This window comes from Gracilinanus agilis, chromosome 5 (genome assembly GCF_016433145.1).
Source record: "Gracilinanus agilis isolate LMUSP501 chromosome 5, AgileGrace, whole genome shotgun sequence".
Taxonomy (NCBI): Eukaryota; Metazoa; Chordata; class Mammalia; order Didelphimorphia; family Didelphidae; genus Gracilinanus; species Gracilinanus agilis.
Genome location: NC_058134.1, coordinates 140,866,389 through 140,882,453, shown reverse-complemented (window position 1 = coordinate 140,882,453; position 16,065 = coordinate 140,866,389). Strand labels below are relative to the sequence as shown.

At 34.3% G+C, this 16,065-nt stretch overlaps 1 protein-coding gene across 14 annotated transcripts in view; it reads left to right on the top strand.

The window, feature by feature from the left end:
* FOXP2 (forkhead box P2) overlaps positions 1-16,065 on the top strand; it is a 287,105-nt gene that overhangs the window by 227,419 nt on the left and 43,621 nt on the right. For 2 of the 14 annotated variants that reach the window (XM_044679591.1, XM_044679592.1), the window contains exons 4-9: positions 58-195; positions 1,389-1,456; positions 2,324-2,333; positions 3,090-3,258; positions 11,985-12,198; positions 13,686-13,790. In XM_044679591.1, coding sequence (XP_044535526.1) covers positions 58-195; positions 1,389-1,456; positions 2,324-2,333; positions 3,090-3,258; positions 11,985-12,198; positions 13,686-13,790 — 704 coding nt within the window. Of the gene's footprint in view, positions 1-57; positions 196-1,370; positions 1,623-2,115; positions 2,119-2,323; positions 2,334-3,089; positions 3,259-11,984; positions 12,199-13,685; positions 13,791-16,065 lie in introns of all 14 variants that reach the window. The other 12 variants (XM_044679590.1, XM_044679585.1, XM_044679589.1 and 9 more) reach the window with 12 other exon arrangements.

Here is a 16,065-nt window from a genome sequence, read left to right as displayed (position 1 = left end):
TCTCTCTCTCTCTCTCTCTCTCTCTCTCTCTCTCTCTCTCTCTCTCTCTCTGTGCAGGTGCCTGTGTCAGTGGCCATGATGACTCCCCAGGTGATCACCCCTCAGCAAATGCAGCAGATTCTTCAGCAGCAAGTACTGTCTCCCCAGCAGCTCCAAGCACTTCTTCAGCAGCAGCAAGCAGTCATGTTACAGCAGGTAATGTGGGTTACCTGCTTTGGAGTACTAGTATGACCCTGGGCATTTTCACAAGTGGTGGTGATGGTCCATCTGTATTTTTGACAATCCATCAGGACATGCTTTAGCTTTGAAAGACATAATTTTATGTTATTTAAGGTATAAATGTCTTATTTTAATTACCGAAGTGAGTGAAACTTGCTTTGCTTACAGTCTTTGATCCATTTAAATGTAGCATAACAGCAGAGGCAGGTATATTTTGAATGTGGAGCAAATCAATATTTAAATTTTCAAGTGCTTAGGCACGTTTGATGTGTAGACTTGCCAAAGAAAGTGTAAATAGACTTGTAGATAATTGTTGCTTTAAAATTCATAACACTTTAGCACTCCCTTTAGTCACAGAAGTGGAATGCAGTTATGAAATTTGAATTGACCAGCTTTTTACAATGAAGGAAAGATAATTCCCTGCATTTTCCTTCCCTCAAAAATGTGCACAGAGCTTTAAAATGAGAAGTCTACCTTCCAGAGCATAAAGTCTTGCAGCTAAGCCAAGAATCCATAAAACTTGTCTTTTTTCCCTAATAAAGACACTGTCACTAATCAGGCATCAGCATAGTCTAGAATATAATTTCAATTGGATAGCCTATTGCATAATCCATTGTGTTGGAGAAAATAATGTATTTCTCTCTCTGGAATTTCATGTATTTTAACACTGGACTATCTAACATCTTGATCATAGGGAAAGTCATTCTTTAGTTTTAAGTCTGGAGCCCTGCTATACAGTAAAAGATTAATCTTTAATTCCCCACTAAGAATTAGATTATCTCATTGTGCCTTACTGAATTTTGATCTAATGCCAATGGTAGAGAAAATAGTTTTCATTAGTAATAAGTATTTAAGGTGGTGTAAATCATTAAGGAAAGTTAGGAAAGTAATTTGGCTCTCCTACATTCTACCTAGCAAACAGACTTTCTGTATGCCCTTGTGTTGGGAATATTATAGATTCTGGATGGGGAAGTTTCCTAGCTGCCTTAGGGAGAGGGGGAGGAGGAGGTACAGGTATGTAGATTTGCTTCCTCACATTCAGGGCATATTTCTGTGTTGCCCTGAATCTTAATGGCACCTCTACCCTATGCCAGCCTAGATGAGTTTAGGAGACTGATAATACATGAAACTTTTGCCTTTATTTATTAAAGTCAAAATGGTTTATTCAGCAACAACTACAAGAGTTTTACAAGAAACAGCAAGAACAGTTACATCTTCAGCTTTTGCAGCAGCAGCAGCAACAACAGCAGCAGCAGCAGCAGCAGCAGCAACAGCAGCAGCAGCAGCAGCAGCAGCAACAACAGCAGCAGCAGCAGCAACAACAGCAGCAGCAGCAGCAGCAGCATCCCGGAAAGCAAGCGAAAGAGGTAGGTTCTGCTTATCTCCTTGGTAGATCTCCTAGCGTTGGGAGACTAGCATCCCCTCCGATCTCCCTAGGACAAGGCTCCTGAGCTTCCTGGCAGTGGCGATGCAACTCTCCCGCTCTCCTTCTCTGTGGCACGGGACTCTAATGTTCACTAATGAATCACGGCGTACACAGAGCAAGCTGGGTGGTGGACAAAGTCTGATTATCTGCTATTCACCTAGGACCCAGGTTGGGGAGGGAATCTGATTTTTCTCTGTGGTGCAGCTCAGAGAGCATGCAAATGTAGCCTGTTGTTGGGGGGTGTGGGGGGGTGGGGAGAAGACTGGTTGAGCACAGATTTCCAAGTCGTAGGCCCTGATTAATGAACTGCTACTGTAGGTTTGGAGTGGCGAGTAGAAAGTTACAGTTTGATGTGCTCATAAATCAAACTGACAAGCGGGCTTCTCAGGCCTCGCTCACACTTGTCAGCAAACGGCATCAAATATAAACATAATACAAACAAAACATGTTGAAGTAGTTAAATTGATCAGCAGGTATTGTAGAAGTTGTCTTCAAGCTGCCCATTATGCAAACGTACAGGAAACAGTTCTGACCTCCTGAGGCTTTGTTTCTGTTTGGATTTGTGAATAGAATTTCAGACAGCCATCAACGATGGAATAGAAATTGCTCCCTTATTTCTCCGGAGGCTTTGGGCAATCCACATGACTTGCTCCATTATGCAGTCTGTTTTCCAGTGAGCGCATCAGAAGTTTCTCTTTTCCCCAAACTAAAAAGGAAAGGTCTTCCGCAGCAGCTTGTCTTTCTCTGAAGTGTGACTGCCTTCTCCTACCCTCCTGAGTCCAAAGCACTCTGGTTTGTCTTGTAATGCCTCACAAAATTGGAAGTTATACTTTTCGTTATAATAAGGGCCCCCCTTTTTTTCTTGCTTTGAACATAACTCCAGCTTTAATATATTCCAACAACAGGAAAACCGAGAGGCAACAGGCCAGTGAAACGAAGGCTACATCCCAGTTTACTAATAGATCACCAGAGACCGCATCCATGGACCTTGCACATCAAACTTTTTCAGTTGGAAAAACTAGGTGGTCGTGGAAATGGCCACAGACTGCTGTTTGCACTTTTAGCAAAGATAAACCTGTTACTCTCTGCCATGAACTGCTTATTAAAAAAACAAACAAACAAACAAACAAAAAACAAAAAAACAATTTTTGAAGAGAGGTTGTCCACTTTCTCTGGAGCCAGGGTCCAGACTCACTGTGGCCAAGCACATTTTGGGTTTCCAGCACATACCAGCCATTAGAAGGAAGGGCATTTCCAAAGCTGGGTTCACTTGATGTCACGAATTTGAGATCTGAGTGATGAGACGCTGATGCAGGAACTCACTAGAAGAGGGAAAGTGGTAGAATTGCTTTTGTTCTAGACTCTGTTTTCTAGCTCTTCATTGTGATGGTGTGTGTGTGTGTGTGTGTGTGTGTGTGTGTGTGTGTGTGTGTGTGTTTTCTAGCAACAGCAGCAACAGCAGCAGTTGGCAGCACAGCAGCTTGTCTTCCAGCAACAGCTCCTCCAGATGCAACAGCTCCAGCAGCAGCAACATCTGCTGAATCTCCAGCGTCAGGGACTCATTTCCATCCCACCTGGCCAGTCTGCTCTTCCTGTCCAGTCTCTGCCACAAGGTACATCCACCTGACCCCTCTGATTTCTAATCCTGAACTCTCTGCCCCGCCATGATGTCTAGTTTTACCTTTTATCTATATTAATGGTTTCATGATCCCGATCTTTTGGGTGAGGCTAAGAAATTCTACATGGTGACTCTGTTGGGGAAATATGCTTAGAAAGAGTTTTGTCCAATATTAAATGACACACAGAAGAGCGACAGAATTCAAGCAAAGCAGGATTAATTTTCACTAAATTATTATACCAAGAACTAATTTACTCATAGTGATCACAACATTTAACATACATAAACTGATACAATCAATGGGGAATAAATGCTCTGAAAAAGAAACAATAAATGGTTAATCCTTAAGCCAAAATTTCCTTTTAAACTTAAGAAAACCCATACCTTACTTTTTTTGTCTTACTGAGATTCTGAGTAATTTTTAGTCATACATTGCGCAATATGACTATTTCGAAGCTATAGAACTATATTTATTCACTGTTACCTACACACTGTTATATATTACAGAAAATTTGCTTTCATTACCTTTATTTTGTACTTCTGTTATTATAACAGAATTAAGTTCCAAAATGCTAGGTAAATATGAGTTATGTTAATGTATAAAGTTTATTTTGAAAAAGACTATTTAATTAAAAAATAAGAAACTCGTTCCTTGAGCTTTAAAAACTCTATCTATGGGTAAAATACCACTTCATTGGGATTATTGAGATGACTTTATTATATAGTAATTTTAACTGAACAAATATTGTTTTAAATCAATGGACCATGTGTTAGAGTTTATTATATTTGTTTTTTAGGGATTTCATTACAACAAATTTGTTGTAACGAGATTTGATCTATGTTGGATGCTAAAGAATTTCCTATATCTAGATGCTTATCCATTAATCGAGAATTAGCCATATTAAGAAATCATACCTTAAATATGCAAATACTTGAAAACATGGTAAAAGCACTAGCAAAAAGATAAAAGATTTACCTGTCAAAATCTATGTGATCCTTCTTTTGAGAAATGAATTTTATTCTTCCATTAGAATCCAGTGTGTCAGCATTAAAAAAAAACCATATTTCTCTACCTCTAATGTCTGATATATATTCCCCCAACAATCTTTATATAAGGATGTTTGACATCCTGGAGTTCTTAGACAACTTAAACAATTTCTTTTAAAGTTTCTGATCTAAACAATTAGAGAAAATCAAGAAAGACTGTGTCCAAGTAGCCAAAACAAAATGGCAGCCTGAAGGAATTCAGTAGTATGAACCAAAAAACATGTAGGCTTCTTGAAGTTAGATCCATTACTGTCCTGTTTCTTTGTATTTCCTCAACCCAATACATAACCTTACAACACAGTAATTGCTTAATAAAGGTTTGGTGCCTTGAATGTCCCAAGATACTACTACTGTAAAAATGCCAGTATCTGCCATTTCAGATTTTCAGTGTCAGATTCAAGCCTCTAGGAAATTCAGCTGAAACTAGAAGAGTTATATGAAGCCAGGAGGAGAAATGAGCTCATAATTCCTCTTATCTGAACCTTTTGTCATATAACTATGTTTGCTTTCAATCTGATAACTGTCCTATATTTATCAGAAATATCCTATGTAATTAATATCACAGATACCTTCTCATAGGTTGAACCGAGCTATGACCTTAAGAAACAACCCAGAACTAACTCTACAAGTCTGCAGGCTACCAGTTGATTTTTAAAAAGTACACACATCACAGTTTCAACTCCAGGTTTTAAATAGTACTGATAAAGCTCAAAATAAACAGAAGCTGGTGAGGAATACTAAGAATAATCAAAAGAGGTAGGTATATTCAATCCTAATTTGGAAAAGGAGAGAATCCAAGAAGTGAAAAGGATATTACTTAGGATAGAAGGTAAAATGATGCAAAGACATCATGATAACCACTGAAAGAATACATGCTCTTCACTTAAAAGGCCTTTAAATCCTAGCTTATCCATTGACTATCTGTAGGATCCTAGGAAAGCCATTACGCCTGTGGGGCCTCAGTTTCCTCACCTTTCAGCTGGTGAGATTGGATTAGATGAAAATTCTTTTCTGTTTTTAAATTTAATGGTCTTATTATCCTGCAACATGTCTCAGCCTCAGGTATAGGCACCTTATCCCTACTGTATAGGCATAGTAATTCAAGGCAGATTTTTTTTCCCCTTCACTGTATCTGTATAGATACAATAAAGTTTGGAAAACTGAAGACTGCTCAGTAAAGTATCATAGAAAGCATTGGATTCGAAACCTAGTGCTTCCATTTAGGACCTATGTATCTGGAGCAAGTTGCTTGTCCTTTCTGGCCTGTACTTCCCTCGTCTGTTAAATAAGAATGTTAAAGGTGACTTCTGAGGGCCCTTCCAGTTGTAATGCATCCTTATTTGGATTCTTTGATAATGAGAATATGATTATCCTCTTGCTTACTCTTGGTTTTAGCTCGCTTCTGAAATTACAATGAAACTGATTTCACCTGCCCCCTTTTCCCCACCATTTTTACTACGTACTAAGAGTTATGAAATTCATGAGGGTGAGAAGAATGATAAATGTGCAAAATTCTAAAACAAAACATTGATTGAGATAGAAAATATTACATTTTGAACAAGACAAGATGAAGTAATATTTGACCTATAAGAGATCAGTATCACTAGTCCTCATAATCAAATGTAGGACCAAAATACTTTGTTGACTTCTTCATGGATTGCTTAAAGTCAGTTGTACCATGTCACTCAGAAAATAAATCTAGTTCAGGATTTCTCAAATAAATAAGCTATCTTGAACTGGGCTAATTAAAACATTTAGCTGTTCTTCTGGCTGCTAGTTTTACATAAAAGCAGCATATAAATATGGGATTCATGTCATTAAATATGAAACCTGTATTAATAACTGGTAAGCCAGAATCTTGGGATTACAATGAAGAATCAACAGCCTTTATTCTTACTGCCATATTTTTTAACACACACACACACACACACACACACACACACACACACACACACACACGGTGAAGAAATCAGATTATTCCTGAATAACATATATAGCAAAGACCACTTTTCCCTCAATTGTCTAAGTAATTCAGCATTCTTTGTGTTATTAATTCCCTGATTTGTTTTGCCTGGACACAACAGAAAATTAATAAATTCTTAATTTTTTTGCTTGGCTAATTGATAATTGTCTTATTACAACACACTAGTGTTAATACAGGGTTATGATTTTTCATTGAGTTAAAATATTTGAAGGTGATGTTTCCCATCTCATAGAATTTTTCATTTCCACACTGACAAAATGAAAGTTCACTGTCACAGTGATTACTCACCAGCCTTTGAGTTAAATATTATTTGTGTTTTATATTTGTACATGCAGTATACACACTCTGAAAACCTTATAAAATGATATATCTATATGTTCATTTTTGTTGTAGTTATAAGCCAGACTTTTTTTTTTGTCTGAAAGCTCTGATATTTCATTAGTGGAAAGAATTCCTCATATGCAAATTTCTTCCACTGATATAGATCAGCATTTCTCTGCAACTTAGATAGTCTTAGACTGGAACAATGAAAGGCTAATTGACTTGCTTATGGTCATAGTCTCAGTAGGTTGCTAAGGCAGTACTTAAACCCCGTTTTCTTGATTCCAAGATTCCATCAATCCATTACCCCATACTGCTTCTTGCTATACCAAAGAATCTAAAACTTGTTGGTTCCACTTTGGACATCTCTATAGAGACCAATTTTTAAATTCTTGTTGAGGCACAGGCATTACCACGTTATTAAAAATATGTATATATACATGTGTGTTTCTATATTTATATGTGTATATATGTATGCGTGTAAAATTTTTTGAGAGGATACCATTTTAAAATACATTTTAAAGTGCTGTTTAAAGTATAATGATCTGGAGGGTGAAAGAATTGCTAAACACAAATTAAAGAGATCAGAAAGAATATAATAATAGCATATTGTCTTAATTTTCTGATTTTTAATTTATTGTTAGCTTAAATATGCCTTCCCCTTACCTGTTGGCTGGGAGTTTAACAGGAAATTAACATGAATTATTTAAACTATGTAATAAGCTTTTGAAATCAGATACAAAACTATATATATGAACATACATACATATATACTTGAACATAAAAATTTTATCTTAATACACAAGTAAAACATCTATCGTATTGAATATAAAAGTCATCATAGAAAAACTTTCATGTCTTAAACTCAGAATGTTACCCCTGAAAAGAGCCCTTGAATATAATCCAATTTACAGCCTTATAAACTGAAGCACAAAAAAGCATTTCACCTAAAATTTAAAAACAAGTTAATGGCAAGTATTGGACAAGTCTCTTGATTTGCATGTTATTTCTACTGTATCTTTTTTAAAAAGGAAAGAAAAATAATTTATTTCATTAATGTACTTGACTTACAAAGTATGGACCATGCTTATAAGTATATACATAAAATGTTTTCAGCTTGCATTTGGAAATACCAACCTTAAAGTTTAATTGTTGACTGATAAACATAAGAAAATTATTAAATATTACATTGCTTTGATCATGCCTCTCATATACTCTACAAAGGCATGTGAATGTGGGGATTTTAGTAGTTCTCAAACTGAATATAAATTCAAAATGCATTTAAGGGTGGAAGATTCAAATAATATAGTAAGAATCTCTCTAACTCAAAATCATGGGATGCAGAACTAAAAGTAGAAAGTGTTCAGTGGCATACATTTAAAGAAATACAGTTTTTTTGACTTCCAAATAGAGTACTTAATCAAAACAATCTATAAGATCACATAAAGTAAGGGCAATTAATTTAAAAAATTGTGATTCATAATGTATTTGCTTTCTTTATGTATAAAAAAGTCCAAGTCTTATTTTAAAAAAATAATTACTGGGCTCTAAAACTGAAGATAGAGTGAAAAAATCCTTAGTTCTTTTTGGTTTTGTTTTTTATCTAGAAAGGTAACCGTTTTACATAAATTACTCCTTTAAAGGAAGTGTCAGCATTTTTCAGATTCAGAGTATCATTTCACTTCTCTACACCTCAGTTTCCTCATCTCTAAAATGAAAGGGTTGAACTAGATAATGTCTGAGGTTTCTTCCAGTTCTAATATTCTGTGATTACATATACCATGTATGAATCAACTTATCAGATGAGATAATGTATGTAAAATGCTTTGTAAACTGCAAAGCACTATATAATCGTCAGTTATTTTCATCATCATCATCATCTAAAATCTGAATTAGTGGAGTCTGAATTAATGATATATTGTGATATTATGTTTTATCTGTAAGGTTACATGAATCAATGAATAATTCTCCTAGAGTTACTCTACTCTGGTTTAAAAAACAAAGAAAGAGGGAAAGAAAAGTAATTTTAAATGATCATGTTAGTAATGAGTACAAATCAAAAATTACTTAACCCAGGGATGAGCTCTCTAAGTGGTCATCAAAACTATCAAGGATAGTGATGAAGATTAAATTATTTTTCACTTTCATTGATAATAGAATACAAAGAAATTACAGCAAGAATTTTTAGGATACTAATCATTATTTATATACTAAATGATTTCATATGTAAAACTAAATAAATTCATTTGCTACTTCTTCATCTGTGCTTTTTAAACATAGTTATGTTTCTAAGACTGATTAGGTAAACTCTTGTCCCTGAAAAAGTAAGTCAAATTAATTATTTAGTTACTTTCATTCTTCTGTAACTACCCATTACAAGCTCATGAAATGCAATAACACAGACAAATTGATAAAAATTACATGATATTCTCTAATTTCAGTTAACAATCAGAATGATTCATTTTACTTTAGCAACTTTTTATTCACAAACATCACATATTAAGAGAGGGATTACGCACTAGGATAAAATGCCTTATTTGGCAATGTTACTAAAATAATCTCCTCCTGAGGTCATGTATTGCCCCCTCTTCCCTTTACCTCTTACAGATGAGAGAGGCTCTCTATCTCCCATTGAACAAGATTAGGTTTGATTGTCATTGTTTTTCCAGATTATATAGAAAGCACCTTCTTTATCCATAGCATACTATGAAAAGGATGGTAACAATGAAGATTAGTTTGTAATCAAATCAAAAGTAGAAACCTACTCTGTTTTTAAAGTAAGAAACAACTTCTAAGCTTTGCATCTGTTTTCAGACCAAGACCTGAGTTCATTTATAACAGTAGTAACTTGTCTAGTCCCCGAGACTGACTTAGAACCATTTAACTAAGACATGAGCAGTTATTACCCAATAAATTTAAATTGGAAATAATGAAAAGTCTAGTGCATGTTAATTGCATTACTACCACTTGCCATTTATTAGCTGTTGACCTTATTCAGTAAACAGTATCCTTAGATTGTTTGTATCTCATGGTCATAACACTTGCACACTTGGAACCCAGGTGGATTTGGGTAGTGTGGAAGTCATTTTTAATTATAACTTAATTCATCTTTATGTGAAATTAATTGTACTGTTGATTGTGGGAGGCTGTAGTAAATCACATGAAAATAGAAAAGTAACATGACTCAAATATTATATTTGCATATAATATATATTGCTACATATAGAATCAGAAGCTTCCTCATTTGAGTAAAATTATTTCCTTGAACAATCAGAAAGACCGATATTAAATTATTATAATGAACAGAGTAAATATCTATATGCACAGACAGTTGTTGCATGCTCTCAAGAACCCTTAACACCATGTCTTGTTATCAAACTATTCAGTTTGGTCAGTTTCTTTGGAACTCATTCATTCACTTATTTAATACCATTTCTTAAACAATCACTATTTTAAAAGCACTGTACTTGATTTTGGGAATAATTCCTATCATTAGCTATCTACAGTAACATTTCACTAAAATAACAGTTATCACTGTTCTCATAATTATTCTGCCATTTCTAAAGTTGAAGAAAATAATAATTGCAAATTGATTATAACAAGTTTTGAGGATTTTACATTTTGGTTAGTATGCAATTTTCCTTTTTAAGAATATTAAAATTTTTCATTTAGATTGCAATTGCTTGCATAGTCAGAAAGGGGGAAGCAGGTATTCAAGATCAGAGTAATATAATTCAAACAAAACAAAAGTTTTGCTGCATATTAGTTTGATGTTAGATCAAAGTGGGTTTTTGATCCTGCCTGAATAATTGTCTCAATCTGACTCTTCACAGATCATAAACATATTGCATAATCATAAATCATATTAAGGTTCTACATGTTTTCATATTGTTTTGCAGTATTTGTCTAGCTTTTTTAGCATTAATATTAAGGATTTTTTTCAAAGATTATGTGGAAATTCATTGGTTTTATTGTTGTTGTTTAAAGACCTTTGGAAAGCTCAAGGTGGCAAAACCATTCCAACAATGATTTTCAATCCAACCATCCTGATAATATCAGACTAGGTAGATTCTACTTACCAACTGGTCCAAAAATAATAGCTTAGATTATTTAAAGGTCCTATAGATATAAACACGGCCATATTCTAGTTTTATCTCTATGTTCATTTCATTGCCTGGAAAATAAACAGTAAAAGCAGTTTCCTGGTTTTAAATCCTACAAAGTTGCTTGACTTTAAAATACCTTCTGAAATAGTAATTGAAAAAGTAATGTAAAAGGATTTATTATGCTCTGACTTTATACCAACCCCAATGCTAAACAATGAAGATATAAATAGAAAAGGACAGCTCTTTGCTCTAAAGGACTTTTAAGGAAAAATAATACATGTAGGTTAGGTCAATTGCAGAATAGATGGAATATGCTGGAGGTCTTGGGTATACAGCTATAGAGCAGATGGCAGGGCCTTTAAGTCCTTAAGATATATGAAGTATATACCTCATAGGAGTAGGTCACCAACAGATCCATGGTTGGAGTCAAGAGGATATTCTGATTTCTCTCTGGCAAGTGTGGGTGGGGATAAGAGTTAGTTGTCCCAAGAGGGGAACACTGAAGAGTGAAGATATCTGGTTCAGGGGAGGAAAAGAGAATTCTTTCTTAGTGCCAGCTCTGATTGGGGCAGCCTGGGAAGAGGAGAAAGTTGTGTTCTCCTTGATATGGCAGCTTTTTAGCAAAATAGCTTAAAGTCTTAAACTATGTGAAAAAATCAAGTATACTTTATTTAATGATTCCATGCAGATACTTTAGCTGAAATAAAGAGCAAAATTTTCTGGTTTGGTTATTTTGCTGTTATTGAAAGACTCGGATGATAGCCAGACCTCCTCTTCACTTTGTGCATGTTAGAAACAAAATTGATTCTGTGTGTGTGTGCATGCATTTTATTCTGAAAAGAAAAACAATGTCTGGTTTATAACTGTGATCTCTATTTTTCCCCCTTTTGATTAAAAAGTATTTCAAGATTATGCCTAGTTTATCTCTTATTTTTTTAAGTTCTAGTACAAGAGATAATAAAATCTATTCTGAATTTTTTATTATTATTTTTTGAACCAAACTTACTTCTTTTTCAACCCTGAGTCACATCATAAAAATGATCTTAACTATATTAAAATTGATGGTCTTCAACAATAGTGGGAACAAGAGTAAAGCAATTAGTAAAGAGAGTAAAGCAATTTACTGATGGGGTAAAATGATTTTTAAATGTATTGATTGTACAGAGAAATAAGCATCACCTTTACTGTTGGCATTAATAACATTTAGCTCATTCTATGAAACTTTTATTTTGTTATATTAGTGGTGATCTCTTCTTTTTATAGCTGGCTTAAGTCCTGCTGAGATTCAGCAGTTATGGAAAGAAGTGACTGGAGTTCACAGTATGGAAGACAATGGCATTAAACATGGAGGGCTAGACCTCACTACTAACAATTCCTCCTCTACTACCTCCTCCACCACTTCCAAAGCATCACCACCAATAACTCATCATTCTCTAGTGAATGGACAGTCTTCAGTTCTAAATGCAAGACGAGACAGGTAATTCTGATGGGATTTGTACTATGCTTGTCTTTAGAAAGCTTCAGTTTTTCATCGATAAAGCTAGAAATAAAAACTAGTTCTTAATGCCAAAATGTACAGTGGGAAGAAATGAGTAGATTAGTTGCCTTTTATATTTGTATTAAGAATATGTTTAAGGATAAGGGTATGTTTTTGTGTATATAAATGAAGACATGACTTATAAGAAAATAATATGCCTATTATTTCAATGAAAACCATGTAAACATTTTAACATGTAGTTAAAAATCATTATATGAATTATTTGACCACAAAAAAAATGCCTAAGAGAGAATGTTTTTGAGAGGATGCGACTGGAACTGAATACTGTAAATGGATAATTTCTCAACTTTCTACTTAATTTTGATTCTATAGAAACAATCACATTAATGTATGGTAACATACTTTCATCAATTTCTGTTAACTTTTACATATTTATAGGTTATGTCAAGTTACTTCTAAATTTTATTTTTCAATGTCAATTCAAATATTGTTTGACCTTAAAATCTTTTTCTAGCCTTAATAAATTCTAGATTCAAGCAAACTAAATGGCTGTCTATTATGCCAACCAATAAAACATATTTAGTAGTGAGACTAATAACTAATGACTAGAGAATGATTTGATACTTAATGGTATTAGGACAATTCTAACAAACTTTTTACAGTGAACATTTTCCTCTCAAAGATATGACATTTAATTATTGCACAACTTTTAGTAATAAACTATATTTTGAGACTATCCTAAATTCTTCTTTGGGTATCCTAGCATTTTTTTTTCCTCATTAGTTTTCACTATTCTAAGATGACATGCCTCTGGATGCTTTCATGCTGTTGTTTTAATTGAGATTAATTTGATGATTATACATTAGAGAAGTTGGGTGATTTCTCTAGGATCTGTAGCTGATATTCTTTGTGATGAGAAGTCTGTTGTAATTGTACAAAGATAACATATTCTGTTCCCAAACAGAATTCATCTTTAAAAACCATTTGCAACTGATTTAGTGAATATACATATACATAATGAGATAATTTTAAATTATCTCAGATATATATCTCCTTTTAAAAGAATATACCAAATATTTAATAACAACACTTGTATTTCTTAAATATGTGTTTCTAGGTCTGTGTGTGTTAACATGACCACAACTGAATATATATATATATTTTTAATTTATAGGTAAAATGTTACATTAAGGTCATATGGCAGAATTAGCATATGGTATTATACAGTCATCTTAGTTTTTCATCCTTTATTAACAGTCATCTTTGGCTCTATTTCTTCTCTAATTGGAACATCATCTAGCCTTGGCAGTTGAACTATTCAATAGAACGATTAAATTTTTCTGACTGCTCTGAGCTGAATTGACCTGTTTTGACCTGTTTGTCACTGATCGTAACCTGACAGGCGCTAGCAGCCTCCAACGATTATGGCTTCTGAGATGAATCTGACGCTGTTTCTTTTGCTACAGCTCGTCACATGAGGAGACTGGGGCCTCTCATACACTCTACGGCCATGGAGTGTGCAAATGGCCTGGCTGTGAAAGCATTTGTGAAGATTTTGGACAGTTTTTAAAGTAGGTTTCTTTTTCTTCCTTGGGGAGGTAATTTGCTAAAGGTTAAGGAAAAACAAAAATAGAAAGTAAAGTTTCAATATAAAGGATTCCACAAATTATGTATATGTTCTCAACCACTGAAGAGCCATGGCCATCAACATAGAGTCAAAATCATCATCGTCTAATTCCTATCCAAAACTTCCAGGACTTTCAGAAGGAATGTTCTCTTTCCATTTACCTCTGGAAATCAAGTCATTAATTTTGAAAAAAGTGTAATTCACACGAAAGGCTTTCCTGTACATTTTCAAATTTCACATAGGAACTCCATTGAAAATGTATTATGAGAGACAGAAATATTGTTTATGGTTTTAGAAAAGTGACAGTTCTTAATATGGGGAAATCGTTCTTTGAACAACAGATTTTGTTTTCCTTTGTTTCACATTCTAAAGGTATCTTTATTAGCCTGGTGCGTCATATGGGTGATGACATCATCTCAAATTCATGGAAATACAATTACAGATTAGGCAGTTAATCAAGCTGACTAGTTGAATGACTAAACAACAGGCTTATGTTAAAGGTTCTACTTGTTGCTGACACAGTCATAAAAAAAGGTTGTATATAGGCAGTGGATTATAAAGCTTCTCCGGCCATTTAAGATCAAAATATTTTTGAATGTTGAATTTTCTCCCATTGGATTTTATCTTTAAAAACCAAAGCGAGTGTCATTTGATGGTAAGGGATCCATTTTGGAGAGCTTTTATTTTAACGTGTCCATTTTTAGCATACAGCAGATCTACATGGAAAGCTACAGATAAGCTTATGGAGATGAGTAACTTCACAGGCTGAGTCTCTTATGTTGTCATGGTGCAGCTAACAGGGTGAATGAACTGTTTCATGCTTCATCAACAATTAAGTTAATTAGCTCATTTGAAATTGCACTGCTTTGTTGCCAGGATGTTGGCAGAAACATCAAAAAGATGTGTTTACAAATGGTAGACTACAGGGTATAGAGCAAGAGCACCTTAACAACAAGCCACAAGCACTCAGCATCATAATAACTTTTGAATTGAAGTACAGTAAGGCTTGAGCAGGCACTTTTTAACTCTTTCCCTTTCTTTGACATACTGGGAGAAAAGGGGCTTATCAAACCTTCTAAATCTAGATCTTTTCTGTCACTCTTTATGAAAGACATTTTGGGGGAGAAGGCACTTTCATTCTAAAGTATCTTGGTGCTGTTATACCAAAATGATCTTGATTTATAAATTTCTGTTTTAAGAGGTTTTTAAATACCCCAAATTATTCAGTGTCAAACAGAATTTCTTGTTTTAAGCATGAATGGGACCTATAAAATGCTGATGTGTCCAGAGAATTCGTTTTTATAAATATTTTCATACTTCCAGACTATAGGGCTTCTAATTCTCTGGCAAGTATTTTGAGATTCATTTCATCGCATTTCCCGTTACAAATACCCAGTCAAACTAACCATCTTGAGGAATTTCACTACTGTTTCCCAAAGTCACACTAAAATGATAGAGAACATCATAGAAACATCCCACTCATCATTTATTTCAGCACCCAGTGTTTTTCCTTCTGGCAGAATCCAAAAGAAACCTCTGAAAGGAAATGAGTATCTTTCCTGCAATTTGATTTTCTTTTTACAATTACTGTACTTGGAAAGTTGAAGAGTTGTTTATTTCATATATTTACATATTTTATATTGTTCCTAACATAGGCATCAATGTGCACCCTCACTTTAGCTTTCATTCTACTTTTTTTTTTCATGTTCATGCCAATGAAAACCCATTACAATTAAAAAACATTTCCTTTCAATTAAATTTCAACTTTTAGTCCATAGACTGACCATTTTTTTCCAATCCATTAACTTTATAGGATGACAGAACTAATGGCTACAGTTTATAAGGCCTTGCTCCTAGTCCATTCTTTGTTATAATATTTTAGGTTCCCTGACTTGAAGCAGTGTGATAACCCATGTTAGTATAGTTAATGCAAGTAAACTGTCCCGAAATGAAATATTAATGAGATATGTTCTCCAAATCCAGTGCTATGGTTTTCTGTGACATGCTCTTGAGAAGTTTGAAGAGATTGTGGCTTAGGAAGTGAATTATAACATCTATTCCCAGAAAATAGTTTACCTAGAAGCTTTGTGGTCGTGGTAATGGTAGGGAGGGGGGAGGATCGAAACTCAACTGTGCAGAGGCATCTGAGAAAGAGGATTAAAAAACAGTGGCTTTGCTTCACTTTTATAATAACAGGAAGGATTTGGAATAAAAGGAAG